The following is a 25,110-nucleotide window of genomic DNA, read 5'->3' as shown; positions in this document are numbered from 1 at the left end:
CAGCTCCTTTTTATGTTTTATTTGCCTTTGTTTTGCCTGTTGTGACCACCTTGTGGTACAAAAAAAAAAAAAAAAAAAAAAAAGTGAAATAAAAAAGTTAAACAGGATCATTTCTGCTTACATTTACAGTTCATTTCATCTCTGCAAAATTTTTTCCCATCTGCTATCATTGCCCCCATCCTCACAGCAGCCCTGTGAGAAAGGCAGAGCCAGAATTATCATCTCCACTTCGTGTATGGGTGATCTGAGGCCCAGTTAAGAAAAGCGGCTTTACTGAGGTCAGAGTTGGTTGCTGGAGGCACTGGCAAAGGAATCCAGGCTCCAGCCCCTTTCTCTGCCTCCTGCCATCTTCCAGTTGCTTTTTCCCACTCTTTTTTTTTCTCTCTGCCTTGGACTCTCTTTCTACTTCAACTTTCCTCTCCTTGCTCAAACCCTCAGATTGGAGTCAGCTTTGCAAGCTGTCCAAACTTTTTGTCACTCTGGAAACCCATCAGCCCCATGGCCACATCCCCTTTTCACCATGAACTCAGCATCTCTACCTAGAGCAAGCCCTTTCCGGATGCCAGCATGTAGAGATCAACTCTGGCCTCTCTATCTGGCCCCACATAAGATAAGATAAGGGAAGTAGCACTATAAATAGGCCCCCATCCTTCTCCAGGCCCAGCCCAGGCCCTGGCCAGTTCAGGCTACACCATCCCAGGATCAGCATGGCTGTCTACCAGTGGGTAGTCACTCTGACCTTGGCTGCCCTCCTTGTTGTGGACAGGGGTGAGTGGGCAGAACCTGGATTCTCTGTGACTTCGTGTTGGTAGGTGAGCTGGGGGTGGGAGCAGAGGCAGGGCATGGAGCACCCTGTGAGTCCTCAGCTTTTGGCATGCACCTTCATTCTGCATATGCACCCTCCACTGTTTCGGGGAAGCTCTGGCCTGGGAGAAAAGAAACGGGTTCAAATCCTGACTCTGGCCCAGAATTGCCAAAGTCCCCTACCCTCTTGGGGCCTCAGTTTCTCCAGCTGTACAGGAGGAGATGGTTCCAGTTCAAGCTGCACTGAGCAACTACTGGGCTGGAGGTTGTGGGGGCAGAAGAGAGCAGGTGGGTCCCAGCTCTCAGGAGAGACTGACAAGTGTGCTGGCTGCAGGGGGTAGGTGCTAAAAGAGATCTGGCTGAGTTCTTCTGAGCTCCCGACCTCTCTGAAAGGTTGTGGTTTGTGACTTGGGAAACCATGTGAGCATGAGAGAGCCCTTTCCCAGGCCTGGACACATATACCTGGGGCTCCCAAAGCGCTGGGAATTATAGGAAAGAGCCACCACAACAGCCTATTTTTTATTTTTATTTATTTATTTTTTGAGACAGTTTCTAGCTCCGTCACCCAGGCTGGAATGCAGTGGCACTATCTTGGCTCATGGCACCCTCTGCCTCCTGGGTTCAAGTGATTCTCCTGCCTCTGCCTCCTGAGTAGCTGGGATTACAGGTGTGTGCCATCACACCCAGCTAATTTTTTGTATTTTTAGTAGAGACGGGTTTCACCATGTTGGCCAGGCTAGTCTCGAACTCCTGACCTCAAGTGATCCACCTGCCTTGGCCTTCTCCTAAAGTGCTGGGATTACAGGCATGAGCCATGGTGCCTGGCCCTTAGATGACCTTTAAAGTGCAACTCTCCTTTTATAAGATGATGTTTTTGCTTTAGGACAGGAAGTCATCATTAAATATTTGCTTTACCTGCCTAAGCAATGGAAAGATAGCTGCCACCTGCCTCAGAGGCATCCCTGGGACTATGCAGTTTCCTAAGGAGAAATGGAAGGATTTGAAGCTGAGTCAAGGATCACTGGTGGCCTCAAGCTGGTCTTGGCCACAGATCTGGGGCTTCTCTTGGTCTGTAGAGGTAACTGGCTGGCTGGTGTCCTCAAAGGAACTGTTCTTTTTTTAATTAATTTTTTTTTTTTTTTTTTTTTTTTTTGGTAGAGCTGAGATCTTGCTTATTGCCCAGGCTGGTCTCTTCTGTCATCCAGGTTGGAGTGCAATGGTGCAATCTAGGCTCACTGCAGTCTCTACCTCCTGGATTCCAGTGATTCTCCTGCCTCAGCCTCCCAAGTAGCTGGGATTACAGGACTGCACCACCATGCCCAGCTAATTTTTGTATTTTTAGTAGAGATGGAGTTTTACTATGTTGGTCAGGTTGGTCTTGAACTCCTGACCTCAGGTGATCCACCCACCTTGGCCTCCCAAAGTGCTGCGATTACAGGTGTGAGCCACCCCACCTGGCCCTAATTGTTAAATTATTTTGTAGAGACGGGGTCTTGCTGTGTTGCCCAGGCTGGTCTCAAATTCCTGGCTTCAAGTGATCCTCCTGCCTCAGCCTCCCAAAGTGTTTTTTTTCTATCACAGATTAGTTGGCCTGGTCTAGGATTTCACATAAATTGAATCATAGGGTATGTAATCTTTTGTGTCTGGTTTCTTGTTTTTTTCTTTTTTTTGAGACAGAGTCTCGTTCTGTTGCCAGGCGCCAGGTTGGAGTGCAGTGGCATGATCTCGGCTCACTGCAACCTCTTCCTCCCAGGTTCAAGCAATTCTCTTGCCTCAGCCTCCTGAGTGGCTGGGACTACAGGCGCACGCCACTATGCCCAGCTAATTTTTGTATTTTTAGTAGAGAGGGGGTTTCACTATGTTGGCCAGGTTGGTCTTGAACTCCTGACCTGGTGCATGTAGAAAGAGTCAGGCTCTGCAGTGCAGCAGACCCATGTGCAAATCCTAGCTCTGCCTTAACAAACTGCATTGCTTCACCTCTTTGAGCCTCTTTTGTAGTTGCTTAAACCGACCTCTGCCCCAGGAAACAGACTCTGAGATATGCATGCAGTTTACTGGGGAGTTCACTGAGTTCATGGGAGTAATATCCATGAAGGATGAGGGAGGTTGACTTCGATGCAGTGCAACAGAAGCTTCAGATGAGCCTATAGGCCACTTTGGACAAGGGGGTCAGGTGGCCTTCGTAACCACATCAACCCGACATGGGCTATGGACTGTTCCTGGGTAGAGGAAGCAGCCTTGATGAGGCAGCTCTATTCTCTGAAGGTAATTCCTAGAAGGGACTTGCAGCGAGTGGTCAATATTCCTGGCAGCTGGGGAAATGAGTAAATAAGTGCCTCGGTCTTGAGGGAGGGCTTTTGGTGGCAGAACACAGCATCCACTACTACCTCCTTTCTTCCCTCTGTTACACAAAGCTGTAAGAGAGAGGTGGAGAGTACTTAAAATCATGTGTTCTCAATGCCTGGCACATAATAACTGTGGAATTGTTATTTTATAATTATTATATGGTACACAACAATTCCAGTGGACCTAACTAACAAGGAATAGGCTGGACTGTCATCTCCCTAATTCCTTTCTATCTCTGTGTATGGAACGCAAGATCACATCAGCTTTCTGGCAGCCCCATTGACTGGTGACTCACCACCTTTCCTTGAGGAATTCCAGGTTGGATAGTTGCTGGGCCATGCTCCCTGGAGAAGCAGTCCTCAGATCCCTAGACCTGGGATCCAGAGCTAGCATCATCTAATTCTTGCTTCTTTGTGTTTCAGAAGTGCCAGTGTCCGCAGGAAAGCTCTCTTTCTCAAGAATGGTAAGGCAGCTGCGTGCTGTTCTCGCTTTCCCTCTGCTGAGAGGAGCCCTCTCATCCATGCTAAGGAACCCGTTATTCTTCTCCATGATCCTGCTCAGACACCTTCAATGGCTTCAACTTGGGCTCCTGGCCTGCACATTCCTCAGATTAGCCCCCAAGGCTGAGTAGGCCCAGCCCCCTCACCCAAGTCCCAAGATTGGCCTCAAAGCCCTTGTGATCCCCCCACCTGGTCTTCAAGGCCCCTTCCATCAGTGACATCTCCCCATGCAGGCTCAGCAGGACAGAGTGTGCTCTCTGCTCTGTATAGTGCAGACGGGCAAGCAACAGAGGGGACCCTGGCACACTGAATGCACCTGTGGAGTGTGCCAGCCTCCCCCCACCACATTCCATCTGATTGTCTAAACACCAAGTTACCCCTGAATCTGATTCTACCTTGGCCCTTGGTCTGATGTCCCCAGTGACCAGAAGGCAGTGGTGCAGATATCCTTGAGACCTTTGAGATTACCCCTTCACATAGGGGAATAAGGAGGCTCAGAGCCACCTTCCCATCTGGAGCCTCAGCATCCTCCCCATCAGTCCTTCAGAATCTAGACCCACTTATTCAGTGCAAAAGAGCCAAATACTTTACATACGTTATTTCAATTAGCCTACGTCAGAGGAACACCACTGTTTTCGGGCCTTCACGGCTACCTTTCTCACCCTATCCCTGTCTCAGGCTCTAATGCTGGTCCTGACCAAGTTCTGACCTTGACCTCAGGCTTGACCTAAAACCTTTTCAGACAGCCTCAATTAAGCCCCAAGCTCTGCCCCATTTCTCCAGCCTTCCCACCCTGTGTAGCCTTTCTGACATGGGCCTGATAGATCATGCAGGCCAGGGACAGTACAGGAGCCCCTAGGGAGAGAGGGGCCTCCTGGGAATGATGGGTGGTTCTGTGTCCTGGGGTCTTCAATGGAACTAGCAACAGAAGTTCTGGTTAGAGTCTTTGAAGAGGGTATGAACTATCCCCAGGTGCTAGAGGACACAAACTCACTCCACACACATTAACACAGGCATACACTTGAATGCCTGGGCTCCGGAGACACAGGTACACATATGTACACACCCAGGCATAGGCATGCACGTGTGGTGGTCATGCACACACACATACAAGCAAACACACCAAGGGGTCCCGAGCGGTTGGTTTCATCTTCGCTGGACCCACACTGGGGCCTTCTTGACTCTGATACCTCCCTGGGGACTCTCTGGCTCTAAGCAGAACCCGTATCCCTCCCCACTGCCTCTGAATACCTGAATCCTCTCCCTCCCTTCTTCTCTTTCACAGCCCATCTGTGAACACATGGTAGAGTCTCCAACCTGTTCCCAGACATCCAACCTGGTCTGCGGCACTGATGGGGTCACATATACAAATGAATGCCAGCTCTGCTTGGCTCGGATGTAAGTTTGCCCCATAACCCCTGCTTTATTGGGTGGACCCCCATCTCTGGTGCACAGTCTGAAAGGAGTAAGACTTGACCTGCTTCTTCCTTATACATGCTTGACCTGAGAGGAGTCCTCTAACACGTGGCCCTAATTGAATGAACACCAGATTAATTCAAAGAGGGCACATGGTTCCAAGCAGAAAGCTAGAAGCTGGTGGTAAGGAGTAGGGGCTGAAACCCTTTTCCTTGTTCTGCCCTGACTATGTGATCTCATTTGTTCTTTCATTCCTCTAGCCAGCAATTATTTTTTAAGCACTTACTATGTGCTAGGCACTGGGGCTAGAATAGAGCATAAGTTAGTCAGCATCAATGGCCTCCTGAACATACAATTGATGTAAAGGGGAAGCCAGGCTGATGGTCAGCCAATTGAAATGAACTCTCGCTGTCACCCAGGCTGGAGTACAGTGGCACGATCTCGGCTGATTGCAACCTCCACCTCCCAGGTTCAAGTGAATCTCCTGCCTCAAGCCTCCTGAGTAGCTGGGATTACAGGGATTACAGGCACCTACTACAATGCCTGGCTAATTTTTTTCGTATTTTTAGTAGACATGGGGTTTTACCATGTTGGCCAGGCTGGTCTCGAACTCCCAATCTCAAGTGACCCACCCACCTCAGCCTCTTGAAGCGCTGAGATTACAGGCATAAGCCACCGCAACTGGCCTGCAGCACAAAATTCTAAGGGATCAGTGGGGCACACAGGATGTCATGGGAGTAGGGAAGAGGCAAGAGCAGGGAAGACTGCCTGGAGGAGGAGACTCCTGAACTCAACCCTGAGAAATAAGTAGAAATTAGCTAGGAAAAAGTAGCAAGGGAAGATAATTCCAAGTAGATTTGTTTGAAAATGTCTACAAGGAAAAGAAAATTTACATTTGAGGAAACATAAGAAATTGGACTTGTTGGATTGTAAAGTTTAAGGGAGAATGGGGGAGAAATAAGAAGTGAGTCCAGGCCGGGTGCGGTGGCTCACGCCTATAATCCCAGCACTTTGGGAGGCCGAGGCGGGTGGATCACGAGGTCAAGAGATCGAGACCATCCTGGTCAACAAGGTGAAACCTCGTCTCTACTAAAAATACAAAAATTAGTTGGGCATGATGGTGCGTGCCTGTAGTCCCAGCTACTCGGGAGGCTGAGGCAGGAGAATTGCTTGAACCCAGGAGGCGGAGGTTGCGTTGAGCCGAGATCGTGCCATTACACTCCAGTCTGGGCAACAATAGCAAAACTCCGTCTCAAAAAAAAAAAAAAAAAAAAAAAAAAAAGAAGTGAGTCCAGAGAGATAAGCAGGGCTAGAACATAACCTCCCTACATCAGATCACCTATTGGCTCTTAGTTTCTTCATCAATAAAACCCATCTTCTGGCTGGGCATGGTGGTTCTCACCTGTAATCCCAGCTCTGAGGGAAGAAGAGGCAGGAGGATAGCTTGAGCTCAGGAGTTCGAGGCCTGCCTGGGCAATATAGTGAGACCCCATTCTCCACAAAAAAAAACAAAAAAAACATAAAACTCATCTTTCTATGACCCTGAGAGCTAAAAGAGACCATGGCAGTGAAGAAAGTCCTTGGAAGCTGCAAAGCTGTGGATAGATGTGAAAGTTTGTATTTGAGGAAATATAAGGAACAGCAGGATGTTGTCCTAGCTTAGAGAAAGATCACGCTAATTAAAGACTCATGGTTAGAAGGTACATTGGGAGTAGAATTGACAGGCTTGGATGTGACTGGATGTAAAGGGTGAGGGGAAGGAGGCGACATACTGGTTTCTCATTTGTGGGCTTGGGTGGCCAGCGGTTTCATGTGCTGAATGGGTAGTTTGGGGGTCTGTACCAGTTCTGTTGGGGGGCAATGATGTTTGTGGACAGTTGAGCCTCTAGGACATCCCAGTGGATATGGACAACTGCATCAACAGGCAGGACAGAGGTCCAAGCTGGAGACAGATTTGGCAGCCGTCAGGGTGTGCAAAAGGGAAAAGCTGTAGAAGGATGTGCCTATGGACCTTGGGATCTTCCCTGCATCTGTATACTGCATATGTGAGCACCACTCAGCAGGATATCTGGATGGACTATGCTAGGTCCCTGAATGGTACATTACAGCTCCTGAGAAGGCGGCCTCATACCTGTCTTCTTTGATCCCAGAAAAACCAAACAGGACATCCAGATCACGAAAGATGGCAAATGCTGATCCTACAGGAGCACCTCAAGCCACGAAGTTTCAGGCTGAACAGTGGTGGGCATGGAGAGGATATGATGTGAAATAAAAGATCCAGCCCAACTCTGTGAAGTGGTCAGTATCTCTGGGGACACTGGTTGCAGAGGGGATAGGAGGTGGATTTTGCATTGTTCTCTCTACTCTGAATTTGATGTCCAGCTTCTCCCCATCCCTCTGGTACTCCTCAACCCTGTCACATGTCCCCTCAGAGGTCCCAGTTATCTTCTGCCTGCCTGAAAGGCCAGTCGCTGACCCCAGGATGGTGCCTAGTGTTCCTGTCTGCCCCAGACTGGACTGTCATTCAGGCCAAAAACCTAGGTGAGATCTGTATTCTCTGCCACTGCCAGGGTGCATGGCCCAGCCTCAGAAAGCTTCTGTAAAATCAGGTGCAGTGGCTCACACCTGTAATCCCAGCACTTTGGGAGGCTGAGGGTTGCAGGATCGCTTGAGGCCAGCCTGGGCAACACAGCAAAACTGTCTTTACAATTTTTTTTTAATTAGCCAGGCATGGTGGCATGCACCTGTAGTCCCAGCTACTTGGGAGGATCACTTGAGCCTGGGAAGTGGAGGCTGCAGTGAGCCATGATCACACCACTGTACTCTGAATGACAGAGTGAAACCCTGTCTCAAAAAAGAAAAAAAAAAAAAAAAAAAGGTTTGTGAGAGTCACCCTGTGCCCCCCATGGCTTCCTACTGGCCTATACCAGCAATCTAAGGCAGGCACACACATACACGTGACACACAGCAATGGCTGATATTCAGGCAGTGTACACAGTACAGCTGAACTGCTTGTCATAACATTGAACTAGGTTTTTCCACAATTGAAAACAGGTGCTGCCCCAAGGCCTTTGAGTGCCACCCTTCCCCCTATACCCTAGCCACTCAGATTATCCCCTGGAAACACCTGGGTCTCTCGGTGTCCAGGGTCTGGGATTAATTCCTGGCACTGCAGGATGATTTCCAGATGCTGCTCTGCTCTTTTGGTCAACATCCGCTCTGACTGGTTGTCAAATATTCTGACATTAGACACAGCCCCAGGCACGTCCTGCACACATGCACTCACACAATGTCCCACAGGGACACACAGCGTTCAGAACTGTCACCATAGACAGAGACCCCCCTCTTGTGGTATATGTTGAATAGACAGAGCCTCTTGATAATGGTGGCAGGAGAAAGGAGTATGGAGAGAGGCCTGGGCAGGTGAGAGCAGTTTTACAGACTCCGATTCCTGCTGTAGAGTGGGCAGAAAGGGCACAGGAATGCACGAAGCTACCTTCCCTGGACCACTGGAATGGAAACACTGGACAGGAATTGTTGCTGATAGACTTGCAGGTGGCAGGACTAGGAGGCCATCTATGAATAAGGCCTTCCACTGGGACTGATAAACTTGTTTCATAACTGCTTATGAATGATGTAAGAAAGTTTGGCTGTGACAGCCAGAAAACCCAAAATAACAGTGACTTATAGACAGAATATAGTTTCTCCCACACATTGACCTATGTAGTATGACAACTCCATGCTCCTCTATTTTGTTACTTTGCCATCCTCATCAGTTTCTACCTCAGGCCCAAGACAGCTGCTCCAACTACAGCCATCACATCTGCATTCCAGGCCACAGAGAGAAAGGGCATGCCACCTGCCTCTGAAGACATTTCCCATAAGATGTACACACTCTGTATATACCCCATTAACTAAAATGTAGTCTCATGGCCTTCTGAGCAGGGAGACTGAGAAATAGTCTATCTGGTTGGCCATGCATTGAAGTAAAAATTAGTTCACTTTTTTAGGAGGAGAAAGTGGATATTGGTGACATCTAAAAGTTTCTGCCCTAAGTGGGACACCCCTCTTGTACCCAAGTGGCGCAGCCCAGCCAAACACCTCATCAGTGACCCTTCCTTCCCAGACTTCTACTCACCACCTGAGAAATCAGAGATTAAGCCTGAACAATGTGCCAGGCACCACCTGGAAGGAATACCTAATTCACCACTTACAGATGTGGACTCTGTGGTCCCATCTCTGGGAACTACCCCAAAACATTAAGTGTTGGCTCCTAAAGGCCATATCTATGGCATGTGACCCTGCTGCCCTAGCCATCGCTGATTAGCCAAAAGAATTCTCCCCAGGATCTTTCAAATCAGAAATAAGAAAACAGAGGCAGTTCCCCTCTGGCATTGGAGCTGTAGGATGAACAACATGGGGGTTGTTAGCAGTCACACTTCCTGCTTTGTGGAAGGAGCAGGAATAAGAAGATAACACAGACATGCAGAGGCAGAGTGATTACAGGCAGTGTTTGAGCTTCTGAAGCCCAGCTGCCCTTAACCTTCCCAAAGTTCATGGGATGACTTGATATGATGACCATCAAGTTCCTATTTTGCCCAGTCTCTTTGAAATTAGGTTTCTGGTACTTTCAACAAAGGTACTGACTACTATATAAAGCAGTCTCAGACGAGGTAACCTTTAAGTTACCTTAAGTTACCAAGTGCCTTGAAGGATAAGTAGAAACCGTTAACTAAATGGACAATGTAGAGGCCAGGAACGGGTGGCTCATGCCTGTAATCCCAACACTTTGGCAGGCCGAGACAGACAGATTGCTTGAGCTCAGGAGTTTGAGACCAGTCTGGCCAATATGGTGAGACCCTGTCTCTACCAAAAATACAAAAAATTAGCCAGGCATGGTGGCATGCACCTGTGGTCCCAGCTACTTGGGAGGCTGAGGTGGGAGGATCGCTTGAACTCAGGAGGCAGAGGTTGAAGTGAACAGAGATCACGCCACTGCACTCTAGCCTGGGTGAGAGAGCAAGACCCCATCTCGAAGAAAAACAAAATGAAACAAAACAAAACAAAACAACGTCAGAGAATCCTTCCAACTGTGAGGCTGAAGGATTAGTTTGTGGGAACACACATTCCCATCTGTTCTCCCAGCAGTAGGACTTACCATGTCCCAGGCAAGTGGGCAACTGAGACGGAGTGCTCTCTCCCCTTCTCATGGGAGAAGGGTTTCACAGGCAGAAACCCCTTGGATGAGTAGATCTGTGTGGGTGCAGCCTGTGCAATCACCCAGCACATCTGCCCAGTAGGCTATGCCTTAGGGCTTCTTTTCTCAACCCTTAATGCAATAAAGGCTGTTAAGACTGAAAATTCCAATGCTGACAGAGATTTAGAGGCTAAATGCAGCTACGGAAATTTCATTATTGATGTATGCATTCAACATTAATTCGTTCTCCAAATATTTATTGAGGTCTTACTATATACAAAACAATATGCTTGAAATAACACTATTACCATGACGCTCCTTCACCCAAGGAACTGACAGTCTGGTTTTAAAGGCAAAGATTAACCAAATCATCCCACAAGTAAACTATCATGGACTATGTAAATGTTGTGAAAGAAACATATGGGAAGCCATGAGAGGATCCCAACTGGGGGCCTGATAGGGTCTCAAGACAGCAGGCGAGGGTTCTCCATGGAAGAGACAAGTGCTTCTGAAGAATGAATAAGTCACCTATACAAGGGTTGGGGTTGGAAAAAGGAAGGTGAGGAGCTGTCCAAGCAGAGGTAGCAGCAGGTACAAAGACACTCAGGCAGGAGAGGGCGTAGTGCATCTGAGGACCTGAAAGAAGAGTGGCTGACAGCAGAGAACAAACAAACGAGGGGCTTGAGATGAGATGGGAGAAGGCATAGGGTAAGGACTTCCACCTTTATAGTAAGAGAAGCGGTGAGCCACTGGAGGGTTCTAAGCAGGGGACTGACATGGTAAGATTTGCACTTTATGATCACTCGGGCTGCTCTGCCGAAAACGAACTAGAAAGTGCCAGAGAGGAAGTGGGAGCTAAAGGAAGAGGAAGAGAGGACAAAATCAGGGAATGGGCCTGTGCAACCCTGTGTTGGTTGAGAGGCAGTACAGTGGAGGTGAAAAGCACTGGCTCTGAAACCAAACCGCCCAGCTTTGTGTCTTGGCTTTGCCGCTTACTCTACAACTTTGAGTTAATGACCTAAGTTCTCTCAGTTTCCTCATCTCTAAAATGGGGATATCTGTTTATTTCTGAAGTTGTTATGTTAGAATTAAATGACTGATATATATGAAAAATTTAGAATAGTGTTCTGCATACAGTAACTTCTCATTAAATGGCCCACACCATACAGCTATCACACAAAAATAGATTAGTGAACCGCTCTGATTAAAGTTGGGGATGTGGTGGGCTGGGACCTGAGCCTTGTCCACAAGTCTACCTCTACCACCTTGTCTGAGGTCTTACCCACCCAGTCCTAAATTCCTGGGACTTCAACAACTCCCTCTCTGTCAAATGATGTTGGTCTCAGAGTGGCCTTTTAGAAGTCTGTCTCCTGGACACTGTGCTAAAGAATAGGGTGACAGCAACTGATCATTTCAGGCAGAGTTCTAGCACACAGGGCTACTCTCAAATGTTATTAAGCATAAATTATGATTATAGCCATGAAAGGCTTTTCCTCATTGATCAAAAAAACAAACAAAACACTCTTCTACTTGACAATGAGCATATAAACAGCGGGGTTTTTGTTTTTTTTTCCTTTTTATTTATTTATTTATTTTTTATTAATTTTTTTTTTTTTGAGACGGAGTTTCACTCTTGTTACCCAGGCTTGAGTGCAATGGCACGATCTCGGCTCACCGCAACCTCCGCCTCCTGGGTTCAGGCAATTCTCCTGCCTCAGCCTCCTGATTTTTATTTATTTAAATGTTGCTCAGACTAGACTCAAACTCCTGGGCTCAGGTGATCCTCTAGCCTCAGCCTCCCAAGTAGCTGGGACTACAGGAAGAGGCCACTGCCCCCGACTCAATCATTTTTATTTTTTGAGACAGAATCTTGCTCTGTTACCTAGGCTGGAGTGTAGTGGCACAATCTTGGCTCATAGCCACCTCCACCTCCTGGATTCAAACAATTCTTGTGCCTCAGCATCTCCAGTAACTGAGATTATAGGCACATGCCACTATGCCTAGCTAATTTTTTTTTTTTTTTTACCCTGTTGCCAGGCTGGTCTCAAACTCCTGGCCTCAAGTGATCTTCCCACTTCAGCTTCCCAAAGTGCTAGGATTACAGGCATGAGCCACTATGCCAGGCCTTAAACAATTTTTTTGTTTTTTTGTTTTTTTTTTTTTTTGGGACGGAGTTTCGCTCTTGTTACCCAGGTTGGAGTGCAATGGCGCGATCTCGGCTCACCGCAACCTCCGCCTCCTGGGTTCAGGCAATTCTCCTGCCTCAGCCTCCTGAGTAGCTGGGATTACAGGCACGCGCCACCATGCCCAGCTAATTTTTTGTATTTTTAGTAGAGACGGGGTTTCACCGTGTTGACCAGGATGGTCTCGATCTCTTGACCTTGTGATCCACCCGCCTCGGCCTCCCAAAGTGCTGGGATTACAGGCTTGAGCCACCGCGCCCGGCAACAATTTTTTTAATAACAATTATGAGGTGGAGGTGGGGGGGACAGTCTGTAAAATGGATAGAACAGCCTTGAAGGAAATATAGAACTCAGAAGGATATGGTTAACAAAAATGCCTTTGAAGGAAGTACATGTCACTCCTGAGTTTATGGTTGGCTATACCACCTGCCTGCTTTACTCATTCTGGCACCTTCTCTTTGCCCGTCCTAAGTCATGGCTCTGGCCTGGTTTCAAGCACAGACTCAGTCAACACTGGGTTCTAACCTTCTGAAGACTTGCTTGGGGACAAGGAAGACAGGCTCCATCCCAGGAATGGACCCCTGAGATCTCATGGCCTGTGGCTAGTTGGGGTCACTGGGAGGTACAGACAAAGTCTATAAAGCAACAGCCCAGCCAGATGTTCTGGAATTAGGTCACAATGAGGGATATGTGGTCTACTTATGTGCCAAACACCTCTTCTATGCTGTTCCCAACATTCCTGACTAGTGATTCTGGTTTTACAGCTATGGGACTATGTGATCACAAGAGCAAAGCAGCCCTCATGTATCTGTGGACTGGGGCAGCCTATAAACCTGAAACTAGCCCAAGACAAATTAGAGCTCTCACCAGCCCAAAGAAAGCACCCAAAGGTCCAAACAGCTGGGAAAATGTGGGCCGGGGTGGCCCTCTCCAGAAAAGGTGGATTGCTAGACAGCACAACCACAGAGATCAGAAGAAGAAAACAGACAGGAGTTTTACACAAAATCACAAAGACCATATTTTTCATTGAGAACTGGTGTGGGAGTAGGAAAACTGACAATGGGCCAGTTGCCCCTGGCAGCCTGGAAGAAATCAGGTAAATTCTGCTCCAGAGACGGCAGAGCTGGTGGTGCCATTCTTCAGGACAACACAGCCTCTTTCTGCCATACCTCACTCGGCTAGGGCAAAGTTTGTAGACTGTAGCCGCTTGGTCTCCTGGCAGATGTTCTGCTCCACTGTATCACACTCGGCTAGGAATGCCTAGAAAATACACATGGGGCACTGAGGGCCCATCCAGGGATAGCCAACCACTGCCCACACAAGGCTCTTTGCCTAGACATTCTGGGGAACCCATGACTCAGACCCAAAACAGACTGTGCATGAATGGAGATGGGCAACTGGCCTGGGTTTCAAGGTAAGGGGAGGGAGGAAGAATAGGACCAGGGTCTCTGACCACGCTCTAGGCCAGCAATCCCCTAAAAGGTGGGAAAGGCCACAAAAGCTTTGCCTCAAGGCTACTGCACAATTGCAGGGGGCACTGTATGCATGAATACTGCCTCCTGGAATTGTGTAATGTGTCAGTCCTGTCTGCTCTCCATTGAGTTCCCTCCCTAAATAGTTTAAATTCAAATATAATTACAGGGATATAGGGGGCTCTTCTCAGATGTTTGGGGTTCTTGCTGATAAATGAACAATAACCAAAACAAGCCCATACCACACACCACGCTTCTACACTACTCGATTTTGAACAGATAAACACACATACCAACATATTAACATATAATACTTTGTCATGTGCTATTACACAACTCACCTGAACCTTTTTTACCAAGCCTTTCCTTTTCAATCTACTGTCTTTGAAATTTTCTGGCAGGATCTATGGAAGAGTAAGTTGACACATAAATAATCCTCAGTGAAAATGACATGAGAACACACAAGAAACACCCACAGTATACAAAACAGGTCACAGGTCACCAATGTAAATGAGATGTGCATTTTCAAGAACCCTTTCCCTAGGTCTGTATCCCATATGGCCCTTCCATGGCTCTTGACCCTATAAAAGCTCCCTCTGTTCTCAACGTCTGGGCCATAGGAACGGATCTGTAACACAGACTTTGTTCTTTCATTGTTTCCTATGTATGGATACTCTGCCCTGGCCAGACCATGGGCTCACTGTGACAGGAAAAGTGCCTGCTGCTGCTGCTTTACAACTCTGGCCAACAGAAGCACACAGCACAAGTCACCTTCAAGAATGAAGCATCAGGCTAATATCATTACTATTATCTGCAAAAGAGAACCTGAGTTAATGGTTTTCAACAGCCTGACGAGATCTGGGTCTGGCTGAATCCTCTGTAAGTAAGTAGCCCTGCAGAATGATCAGTCACATGAGGAGCAGAGAAAGTGAAGTCCTCTGTTTCTTTGACCATGAGATTGTGGACTACTTGGGTCCCAGCTTCATATTGATTACAGATGCTACTGGCAAACATAAATATAAATGATAAAAGTCCTATGCTGGAGGGCTGTGAGTGCCTAGAAAGCAGGAACTGTCTTATTATTGTGCATTCACCCAGGACCTAGCAATGTGATTGGCACACAATACAGGTATTGATCGACTTACGACCTATGCAACTTACGACCATTCGACTTTATGACCACAATCGCTAGCCACGACTGCTCCGCGTCTGGCAGCGCAAACGTTGCCCAGCTGGGCGTATGACAGTGCGGGCCAGCTTTGGGCAGCACTACCATCTCTGCGTGCATATAGCCTACTCAACTTACGACCAAATCATGTTACGACCGGTCTGTCTGAACCAATCGTGGTCGTAAGTTGAGCACTAGCTGTAGTAGATACTTAATATTCTCAAGTGATGGGTTTGCTCAGGCAATAGGAGAGTACATTACTGAAAGAGTGAAAGTGACTGAAATACAGTCAAAGAAAACTAGTTCTTCTCAGCTGAATATTTACTTACCAGTGTGTCAATCTCCTCTAAGATCTTCATAAATTGCTCTATTGTGGCTTTTACTTTCCTATCAAGTTTGCAGAGAGCTTCAGCTTGCAAATCCTTGGGCAGAAAACCCTGTGAAGGCATAATGCATTATTGCAAGGGTTCTTTGAGGCTGACAGAAAATTCCACGCCGCGATACTAATGAAGCGACCACACTGAGTCCAACACAGCCCTGGCAGGCCAGGTCACATGTCAGATCCACAACTTGATCTCTTGGAAAAATTATAAAGGCTGGCCCTGGGCCAGTCTAAGAATTCTATTGGGTTGTAGTCTGCTCTACCTCACATGACACACTGTGGCTGCAAATGCCTCCTGAGGCTTGGCTCCAGTGAAGCCCCCAGTCACAAGTGTATACCTGCACACAAGAGGCGGATGTTAAAAGCACAGGCTTAGAGTCTTCAAAGCCTAGGCATGAATCCCAACTGCCATTGACTAACAAGTGTTCTTTTTTTTTTTTTTGAGACAGAGTTTCACTCTTGTTACCCCGGCTGGAGTGCAATGGCGCGATCTTGGCTCACCGCAACCTTCCGCCTCCTGGGTTCAGGCAATTCTCCTGCCTCAACCTCCTGAGTAGCTGGGATTACAGGCACACACCACGATGCCGAGCTAATGTTTTGTATTTTTAGTAGAGATGGGGTTTCACCATGTTGACCAGGATGGTTTCGATCTCTTGACCTCGTGATCTGCCCGCCTTGGCCTCCCAAAGTGCTGGGATTACAGGCTTGAGCCACTGCACCCGGCAACAAGTGTTCTTGAACAAATTACTTAAGACTATTCATGCCTCAGTACTCCCATTTTAAAAATGAAGATTATAATACCCACACCCTAGGGGGTTACTTCGAGGCAAAGGGAATATATGTACACGTGTAATTAACTTGTGGCACAGACACATGCTAACCAATGGCAGCAGTGCTTATTTTTATTAAATTGTCTAATGGTTCATTCATACAGCTTGGCCTAATGACCAGTTAGCTGGTGATAAGAGTTGGATAGCAGGGATCTCTGAGGATGTTCATCACGGCCAAGAGCTACAGATATAGATTTCACAACATGTAACAAGAGCTTTAAAGATCACCCAGCAATTCCAACTCAAAGAATTTATTCTACCAAAAAAAATCAAGAACAGTCAAAAATGATTTATGTCCAAGGATATTCAAAGAAGCATTACACAAAATACTAAAAATAATATTACATGATGAATAATACAGAATTGGCTAGGTAAATGATACATTTATATAAGATGAAATGCAAGCTTTGCAAAGTACCATCACAGGAAAATTTTTTTTTTCTTTTAGTAGTAGATGAGAAAATGTTTAATTTTTTGTCCAATAAAAGAATAATTTACAAAGCATACATAACGTATCAAAAAAATTTTTTTGTTTGTTTTTTTGCTTCCCACCCTCCTTCTGGCCAAAATTTTTTTTTTTTGAGAGGAAGTCTTGCTCTGTCACCTAGGCAGGAGTGCAGAGGCGCAATCTCGGCTCACTGCAACCTCCGCCTCCCAGGTTCAAGTGATTCTTCTGCCTCAGCCTCCCAAATAGCTGGGATCACAGGCACCTGCCACCATGCCCAGCTAATTTTTGTATTTTTAGTAGAGATGGGGTTTTGCCATGTTGGCCAGGCTGATCTTGAACTTCTGACCTTGGGTGATCCATCAGCTTCGGCCTCCCAAAGTGCTGGGATTACAGGTGTGAGCCACTGCACCTGGCCTATACCAAATGTTTTTTTTAAGATGAAAAATACATTTCAGGCTTTGGTAATGTAATCTCTGAATTAGGGCCTCATGTTTAATTTTTATTTTCCATATTAGTGCCTACACACGTACTTAAAACTTTTGTACAGTCAGCATGTATTCTGTAATTAAAACACAAACATATAGGCCAAGAGTGGTGGCTCACTCCTATAATCCCAGCATTTTGGGAGGCTGAGGCAGGCAGATCACTTGAGCTCAGGAGTTTGAGACCAGCTTGGCCAACATGGTAAAACCCCATCTCTATTAAAAATACAAAATAATTAGATGGGTGTGGTGGCAGGCAGAGCCTGTAATCCTAGCTACTTGGGAGGCTGAGGCAGGAGAATCACTTGAACTCGGGAGGCAGAGGTTGCCAGTGAGCTGCTGAGATCGTGCCACTGCACTCCAGCCTGGGTGACAGAGTGAGACTCTGTCTCTAAATAAATAAATAAATAAATGCCAAAACACAAACACACACCAATTAATGTTACAAAATGAGAGGAAAAAAGAAATACGTGGTCTTGAGCTAGTCCTAATCTGTGCTGGGTTTTAGTACCCCATCTCTAATATAAAGAATTGAATAGGATGACTCTCCCAACTTCACTATCATGTTCAACTTGGACCTTCTATGAATCAGCAAAATGTTTTTTGCCTTGCCAAACAGACTACAACAGCCTAGACAGGGAGAAGCTACTTGTTCTACTTCAGACAATACATGATCCTAGCATGCCAGGTGCTCTCCTGTGAGCACAGATGGATGCTGGCTGGGGTTTGGCAATAACTATGACAATAAATGCTTATAAAGCACTTAGTATGTGTCAAGCTCAATCTAATTATTTAATCCTCCCAACAATCCTAAGAAGGAAATGTCACTATTATTCCATTTTCACAGATGAGGAACTTGAGACAAAGATAAACTTGTTCACAGTAAGAGAAAGGGTGGATCCACGATCTGAACCTAGGGAGTCTGATGGCAGAACCTGTCCCCGTAACTACAAGGTATATCTAGGAAGCTCTGACAGAAGGCAGAAAGTCAAGGTCCATGAAGAGAGTTACCTGCTGAATTCCAGCAAGCTCTTTATTCAACTCTTCCAGCTGGTCAGCTATCTTCTCCACAGACGTCTCCCAATGTTTCAACTTCTTTAGTTCAGCTTCCTCCTCTGGACTGTTCTAAAATGTTTAAGAAGAAAATAAAGTTGCCGGGCGCGGTGGCTCACGCCTGTAATCCCAGCACTTTGGGAGGCCGAGGCGGGTGGATCACAAGGTCAAGAGATCGAGACCATCCTGGTCAACATGGTGAAACCCCGTCTCTACCAAAAATACAAAAAATTAGCTGGGCATGGTGGTGCTTGCCTGTAATCCCAGCTACTCAGGAGGCTGAGGCGGGAGAATTGCCTGAACCCAGGAGGCGGAGGTTGCGGTGAGCCGAGATCGCGCCATTGCACTCCAGCCTGGGTAACAAGAGCAAAACTCCGTCTCAAAAAAAAAAAAAAAAAGAAGAAAATAAAGTCAACAGTCAACAAGGACAGGTGAGACTTGGTGGGCAGATCATTTGAGGTCAGGAATTTGAGACCAACCTGGCCAACATGGTGAAACACCATCTCCACTAAAAAATACAAAAATTAGCCAGGCGTGGTGGCGTGCACCTGTAGCCCCAGCTACTTTGGGGGTGGAGGCAGGAGAATGGCTTGAACCTGGGAGGTGGAAGTTGTAGTGAGCCAAGATCATGCACCTCCACTCCGGCCTGGGCGATAGAACAAGACTCTGTCTCAAAAAAAAAAAAAAAAAAAAAAAAGAAAAGAAAAAGAAAAAGCAATCAACAATACTAGTCTTTGTCAGGAAAAATATCTGACCACAACTGCATGAAACCACTCACCTAGAAAGAATGGTTTGAACTCTGTTGCTTCTTGGAAAGCAAGTCAAAGGGTTACACATCAAGTTTTCCATCTACAAAGACTCCAGACTAGAGAGAAGATATTAAGTAAACATTCTGGTGAGGGCCCTGACAGCTTGGGTTATGAGAATGGAGACAATCCAAATGCCAGATTTAGTCTCAGTCCTAGACTGATCAACAACCAGGACTGAAGCCTGGCGGGCAAACACATTTCAGTGAACACTTGTGAGGGTCCAGAATGGCAAGACAGGCAGAATTCTGCTATTCCTTTAAATGGAATTCCTAAATAGCAGCCTCCAATTGAGCTCTCCTCTTTAATATGATGTTGGTTAACAACGATGAATACTTTTACTGAACACTCCCTACATGCCACACACTATCCTAAGCATATTACCATATTTTTTTTTTTTTTGAGACGGAGTTTCACTCTTGTTACCCAGGCTGGAGTGCAATGGCGCGATATCGGTTCACCGCAACCTCCGCCTCCTGGGTTCAGGCAATTCTCCTGCCTCAGCCTCCTGAGTAGCTGGGATTACAGGCACGTGCCACCATGCCCAGCTAATTTTTTGTATTTTTAGTAGAGATGGGGTTTCACCATGTTGACCAGGATGGTCTCGATCTCTTGACCTCGTGATCCACCCGCCTCGGCCTCCCAAAGTGCTGGGATTACAGGCTTGAGCCACCGCGCCCGGCCCGTATTATTTTTTTTAAGCCTTACCACAACCCTATCAGGGAGGTACTGCTGTTTTACAGATGGTGAAACTGAGGCTTAATGCAGTAAAGTAACATGGTATCACACAGTCCAAAAGAGGTAGAGCAGACTTAAGTTCAGACTTTTTTTTTTTTTTTTTTGAGATAGGGTCTTACTCTGGTGCCCAGGTTGAAGTGCAGTGGCTATTTACAGGCATTATCATAGCTCACTGCAGCCTCAAAGCCCTGGACTCAAGTGATCCTCCTGTCTCAGACTCCCGAGTTGCTAGACCATAGACATGTGCCATGGTGCCCTCCTTGAGTTCACACTTCGCTCCATACCCTGTGTCAGCTCCAAGTAAGAGTCCTATAGTTTCTTCAAACTTGGCCCTTCAGTTCTGCCTATTGCCCATCACCATTCTCCCTGACCCTAAAGCAAGAAATTTAAAATATTTCCCCCTTCTGTCACATTGGTAGCTAGATCTAGCAGCTGTCTGTGTAGTTACACTATCCCAAATTATTCATTCCTCATTATAGCTAAGTCCTGAGTTCCAGTCTCCTGGCAGTTCTCAGTCTGGATTAGATTTTCTTTGTTTTCACTTTACTAATCTCTGCCCTCTCTCTACTCAGCTACCTCACTCAAAATAAGGGAACTTCATATGCTCAATAATTCTGCTGTGTCACAATGTGCCAGCCCTCTCTCATCACCTTAAGGGTTGCTGACCTCATCTGTAACCAACTGACTCTTTTTTCCCCCTCAGTTCTTTAATCTGAACCTCTCTTTCCAGTCAAAGGTTTTACTTATGGGAGATTTTAGTTAAAATGTTGGTTAAAGGGAAAGAAGCTCCTGAACTATCACAGAGTAATTACTCTTAATATCTACAAGTTTATTTTAACAAAAGGTATCTTGCAAATTCTACTCCAAGCGAATGAGACCTCTCTCAGGCACCATTTTAACCAGTCCAAGATTCCACCACCAAAACAAAAAACATATTAAGGCAGCACAACTGCTCCTAATTCCTAGAGCAAAAGGTCTAACCAACAGGAGCAGGAGGGTATGAGAACAAAATTGGTAATCCTATAAAACAAATAAAGGTTGTATTTGTTTAGAGAGGTGTTTAACCAATGCAGAATCTGGGTCCCAAATTTAGTCTTCTAAACAGAAACATGTATAAAGGACTTTAGTCATTTGATTCTGAGGATTTCTGATGGAATTTACCTTTTTCCCAATTAACATGACCCGGCAACCATCTTGTATTCCAAGTGCTGACAATGGTGACTCCATTTCCTTCAGAGATTTTCCTAAAAGGAAGAGAAAGGTAGGCCAAGTTGTAATAATAGTACAACACTAAAAATAAATTTCAGCAGGAACACAGGAAATAGACAAGTGTGTTCACTAATAAGAACTGGTATCTTTTTAGAAGGTTTTTTTTTTTTTTTTTTTTTTTTTTTCTTTTTCTTTTTTTTCAGGTCAGACGGGTAATGTGCCGAGGTCGTAACAAGATTCAAGGGTGGCACATCTCACACAAGCGTGTGAACACCCAATCATCATACTCATGAACTGCAAAAGGATCTTAGAAGGTATCTTGACCCAGTAATTTCAGCTCTAGATATTTATCCTAAACAAATAATTGGACATGCATCTGCACAGTAACTACTATACAATAATATTCAGTGCAACCTTTTCATAATAGTGAGAAACTAGAAAGAGCCAAATATTCAGGAACCAGGGGCTGATGAACCATACTACAGAAGACTTTGGCCAGGTGCAGTAGCTCACACTTGTAATCCCAGCACTTTGGGAGGTCAAGATGGGCGGATCACCTGAGGTCAGGAGTTCAAGAATAGCCTAGCCAACATGGCAAAACCCAGTCTCTACCAAAAATACAAAAATTAGCCGGGTGTGGTGCCACACACCTATAGTCCCAGCTACTTGGAAGGCTGAGGACCCAGGAGGTGGAGGTTGCAGTAAGCTGAGATCATACCACTGCACTCCAGCCTGGATAACAGAATAAGACTCCATCTCAAAAAAACAAAAAGCAAAAAACAAAAAAGGCTTTGTAGGCATTAAAGCTCATTTTTTGCAAGAAACTTGAATGCCACAATGAATGCTGATGACACACTGTTATTATGAGGGGTTTTATCCATGGGAACATTTTCTTCCTCATGCTTTTCTCTATTTTGAAACATGAATTTCTATTGTCAATTCAGAAACAAAATATTTTTTAAAATTAAAGACAATAAGTTACACTACGAAATATAAGTAAAATTTATTACTATTACTATTACTAAATTCTTTATAATAACTGATATCCAATGGGATAAGTCTTTCCTCAGTAGATACCAGAATAATGGATTCTCAGCCAGGCGTGGTGGCTCACGCCTGTAATCCTAGCACTTTGGGAGGCCGAGGTGGGCAGATCACAAGGTCAGTAGTTCAAGACCAGCCTGACCAACATGGTAAAACCCCCTCTCTACTAAAAATACAAAAATTAGTCCGGTATGGTGGCACACGCCTGTAATCCCAGCTACTCAGGAGGCTGAGGCAGGAGAATCACTTGAATCTGGGAGGCAGAGGTTGCAATGAGCTGAGATTATGCCACTCATTGCACTCTAGCCTGGGTGATGGAGCAAGACTCTATCTCAAAAAAATAAATAAAATAATAAATTATCATGGGAGTGGGAAGACAGAGGACAGGGGTCAGGATGGTGTGGGTCCTGGCAGAAATTAGCATCATCCACTGAGCCTGCCACAACCAGGCCCCTGGTAAATTTGTTCAAAACCTCCTTTGAGTCAGAACAATGTGAAGCACTGGAAACACAGCAGTATCTCCACCCTCACAGATGCTGTTATTCTAACAGAAATCATAAAAAAATGATTATCTAATAGTAATTTCATAGAACTGATGCAGAAATAGCAGGGAGTACCATGGTAACATATAATGGGGAGATGATCTAACCTAGCCAGGGAAGACTGCCCAGGAGCTTCATCAAAAATGGTGAGATTTCTGTCATCATCCTAAGACTTCAAATCTGATACCTGTCCAGGTATATGAAAGTGTCCATTACCTAGCAGGTCTTCAATAAATATTTGTTGAAGAACTCAATGAATAAACAAATAAGTAAAAATTGTCCCAGTTTGAAAACAGAGTGACTATTAGGAAAAGTTAAGCAGATTTAAAACTGTCCTTTGGCCATAAGGAAAAGATGGGAGAGAAATGCCTACCCTTAAATATGAGTTTCTGAAAAGACAGTGGAACCCCTGTGGCCTCTTCAACAACCTGGGCCAGGTCTTGGACAAGTGGTTCACTGCTGCCCTGCTGTGGGGTAACATGAAGGTCGTGCTTCTCACTACCTGGGGAGAAAGAAAAGCACTGGATGAAGATGACACTTTATTGTATTTATTTACCCAGCCTTCAAGGCCCAGCTCATATGCCAACTACTCCACAGAGCCTGCCCCCATACCACCCAGCTTTCCTCTGGTGACCTCCTCAAGGATTTCTGTTTCTTCTATCATAATAACTAAACAATATGAATGATATCAGCTAACATTTTAAGCACTTATGCATAAAGGGCTGTTTAGATTCATTTCATGTATAATCTAATTTAATCCTCAGAAAAAACCCACGACGTAGGTCCACCTGTTACTCCTTATTTCACAGATGGGCAAACTGTGACTTCAGGCAAGTTCAGGCCTGCCTATGGAGACCCAACTGTTAGAGCTTGACATCAGATCTAGCTGATTTCCAAGCCCACCCTTTTTGTCACAAGCCATCTGCTTCCTGTGGCCTGACTGCGCTGTACCCTGTATTGTATTGGTTTTCATCTCACTTGCTATCATGGGCAAGTGACTGTTTTTCTCCCACTGGACACACTTGAGTGCACCCATGACTGGTGCTACGTAAACGGATAAATAAAAACAAACAGCAGAGACTTTCTTTCTCGAAGAGGAGATGCCAATTCTTTTCCAGGGATGTGGACAATAAGGAGGGAGCCTGTGTCCAGTACATTACACCAAGCTTTGATTCCCCCAACAGTTCCATGAGGTCAGCAAAAGCCAGGGTTACCAAATTTACTTCACAGAGTAGAAACCAGATTCTTAGAAAGAAGACATTCATCCATCCCAAGGTCACTCAAAACTGCAGGATCTAGAATCTGGGTCTCCAGATTCCCAGACCCTTGGGTCTCCTCTAGCTGGTTTTGGGGAAACCTCATGGACTCAGTTCTCCGGTGTACTGACTTCATTTGGTTGTGTCAACTCCAACAAGTAGGCAGACCCAAAGGGTGTCCAGAATACAATGCTTGGACCCACAGCCCACTCAAGCTGCACACACAGAGAAGGCACTCAGCAGATGAGGAGCACCCTGCCAGGCTCATCACACACCGAGCAGTCGTAGACCACATGGCCAAATATATGCCTGACACAAAGACCACAATAACTGCGCGGGCACACAAACCCAAGCAGGCCCACGACGTAAAGCACGGAGAAGTTCGAACACCCAGGATCGCACAAATGGCCAGAGACAAAATACACCCGCCACATGCAAAAGAGTGCAGACGCAAGCCCGGGACAAAAGGCAGTCCCACGGACACAACCAAGAACCCACGCTGCCGGACAGCAGGACAAACCAAGGACAAACGCTTCTGGAGGACACGTGGCAAATCCACAGACCCGGCCCGGCTTTCGGGGCCAGCACGGAGCCCACCCAGCGCCTGGCACTCACTGTGGGTGACAGTCACGGTGAGCCCAGTTGTCTCCATTTCCTCCCTGGTCACCTCCTCGCTCCGGGTCGCCTCCTCGTCCCTGGTGACCTCCTGGCTCCGACTCATCTCTTCGCCCAGGGTCGCCTCCTCGCTTTGGGTCGCCTCGCTACCGGTCGCCTCCTCACTCAGGGTCAGCTCCTCGCTCCGGGCCGAGCGGCACCGGGTTTTCTTCTTCATCCGCGGCCTGCGAGCGCCGGCGGCGGCGCCCCTGGTGGGTCGGTCATGCCCGCCGGCTGCACCCCGGACAGATGGACGCCGAGAGGGAGGTGGGCCGTGCTGGGCCGGGGGCTCCGACTGGCGCGACTCCCGGCCTGGCCGAGGGGCGCGCAGCCGGAAGCCCAGCCGCTCCCGGTCGCCTCGCGGTCTCCGCGCCCCGCCGCGCGCAGCCAGGCCCACGCTTGTTGACCGCCCAGCGGAGGTAGCTGAGCTCCGCTTCTTGCAACCCAGTCCGGCTACTTCCCGTCTCCGCCCTATTCCTGCCGGCCCCGCCCCCTCGCCCCCTCGCCCTATTCCTGCCAGCCCCGCCCCCTCCCCCCGCCCTATTCCTGCCGGCCCCGCCCCCTCCCCGCCCTATTCCGC

General features: G+C 46.7%; 2 protein-coding genes and 1 non-coding gene across 3 annotated transcripts; 1 reads left to right on the top strand and 2 right to left on the bottom strand.

The window, feature by feature from the left end:
* Nucleotides 1–660: 660 nt before the first annotated feature.
* SPINK4 (serine peptidase inhibitor Kazal type 4) lies at nt 661–7,422 on the top strand. Its single transcript, XM_032299971.1, has 4 exons — nt 661–768; nt 3,573–3,613; nt 4,936–5,048; nt 7,217–7,422. The coding sequence occupies exons 1-4, from the start codon at nt 708–710 to the stop codon at nt 7,260–7,262; spliced, it is 261 nt and encodes an 86-aa protein (XP_032155862.1). The 5' UTR covers nt 661–707; the 3' UTR covers nt 7,263–7,422.
* Nucleotides 7,423–13,415: 5,993 nt separating this feature from the next.
* Nucleotides 13,416–24,980, bottom strand: BAG1 (BAG cochaperone 1). The gene is made up of 7 exons (XM_032299970.1): nt 24,492–24,980; nt 22,994–23,122; nt 20,987–21,069; nt 18,240–18,353; nt 15,416–15,523; nt 14,260–14,322; nt 13,416–13,706 (listed from the first exon to the last, which is right to left on the bottom strand). Exons 1-7 carry the CDS (start codon nt 24,706–24,708, stop codon nt 13,617–13,619), a joined length of 804 nt encoding a protein of 267 aa, XP_032155861.1. The 5' UTR covers nt 24,709–24,980; the 3' UTR covers nt 13,416–13,616.
* LOC116566201 lies at nt 21,237–21,340 on the bottom strand. Its single transcript, XR_004275796.1, has one exon. It is a non-coding gene; the product is annotated as a small nucleolar RNA U13 (small nucleolar RNA).
* Nucleotides 24,981–25,110: the final 130 nt, after the last annotated feature.

Source organism: Sapajus apella, unplaced genomic scaffold (assembly GCF_009761245.1).
Source record: "Sapajus apella isolate SASKATOON/1434 unplaced genomic scaffold, GSC_monkey_1.0 scaffold42, whole genome shotgun sequence".
Classification (NCBI taxonomy): Eukaryota; Metazoa; Chordata; class Mammalia; order Primates; family Cebidae; genus Sapajus; species Sapajus apella.
The sequence above is the reverse complement of the archived record's forward strand: the minus strand, read 5'-3'. Positions and strand labels throughout refer to the sequence as shown.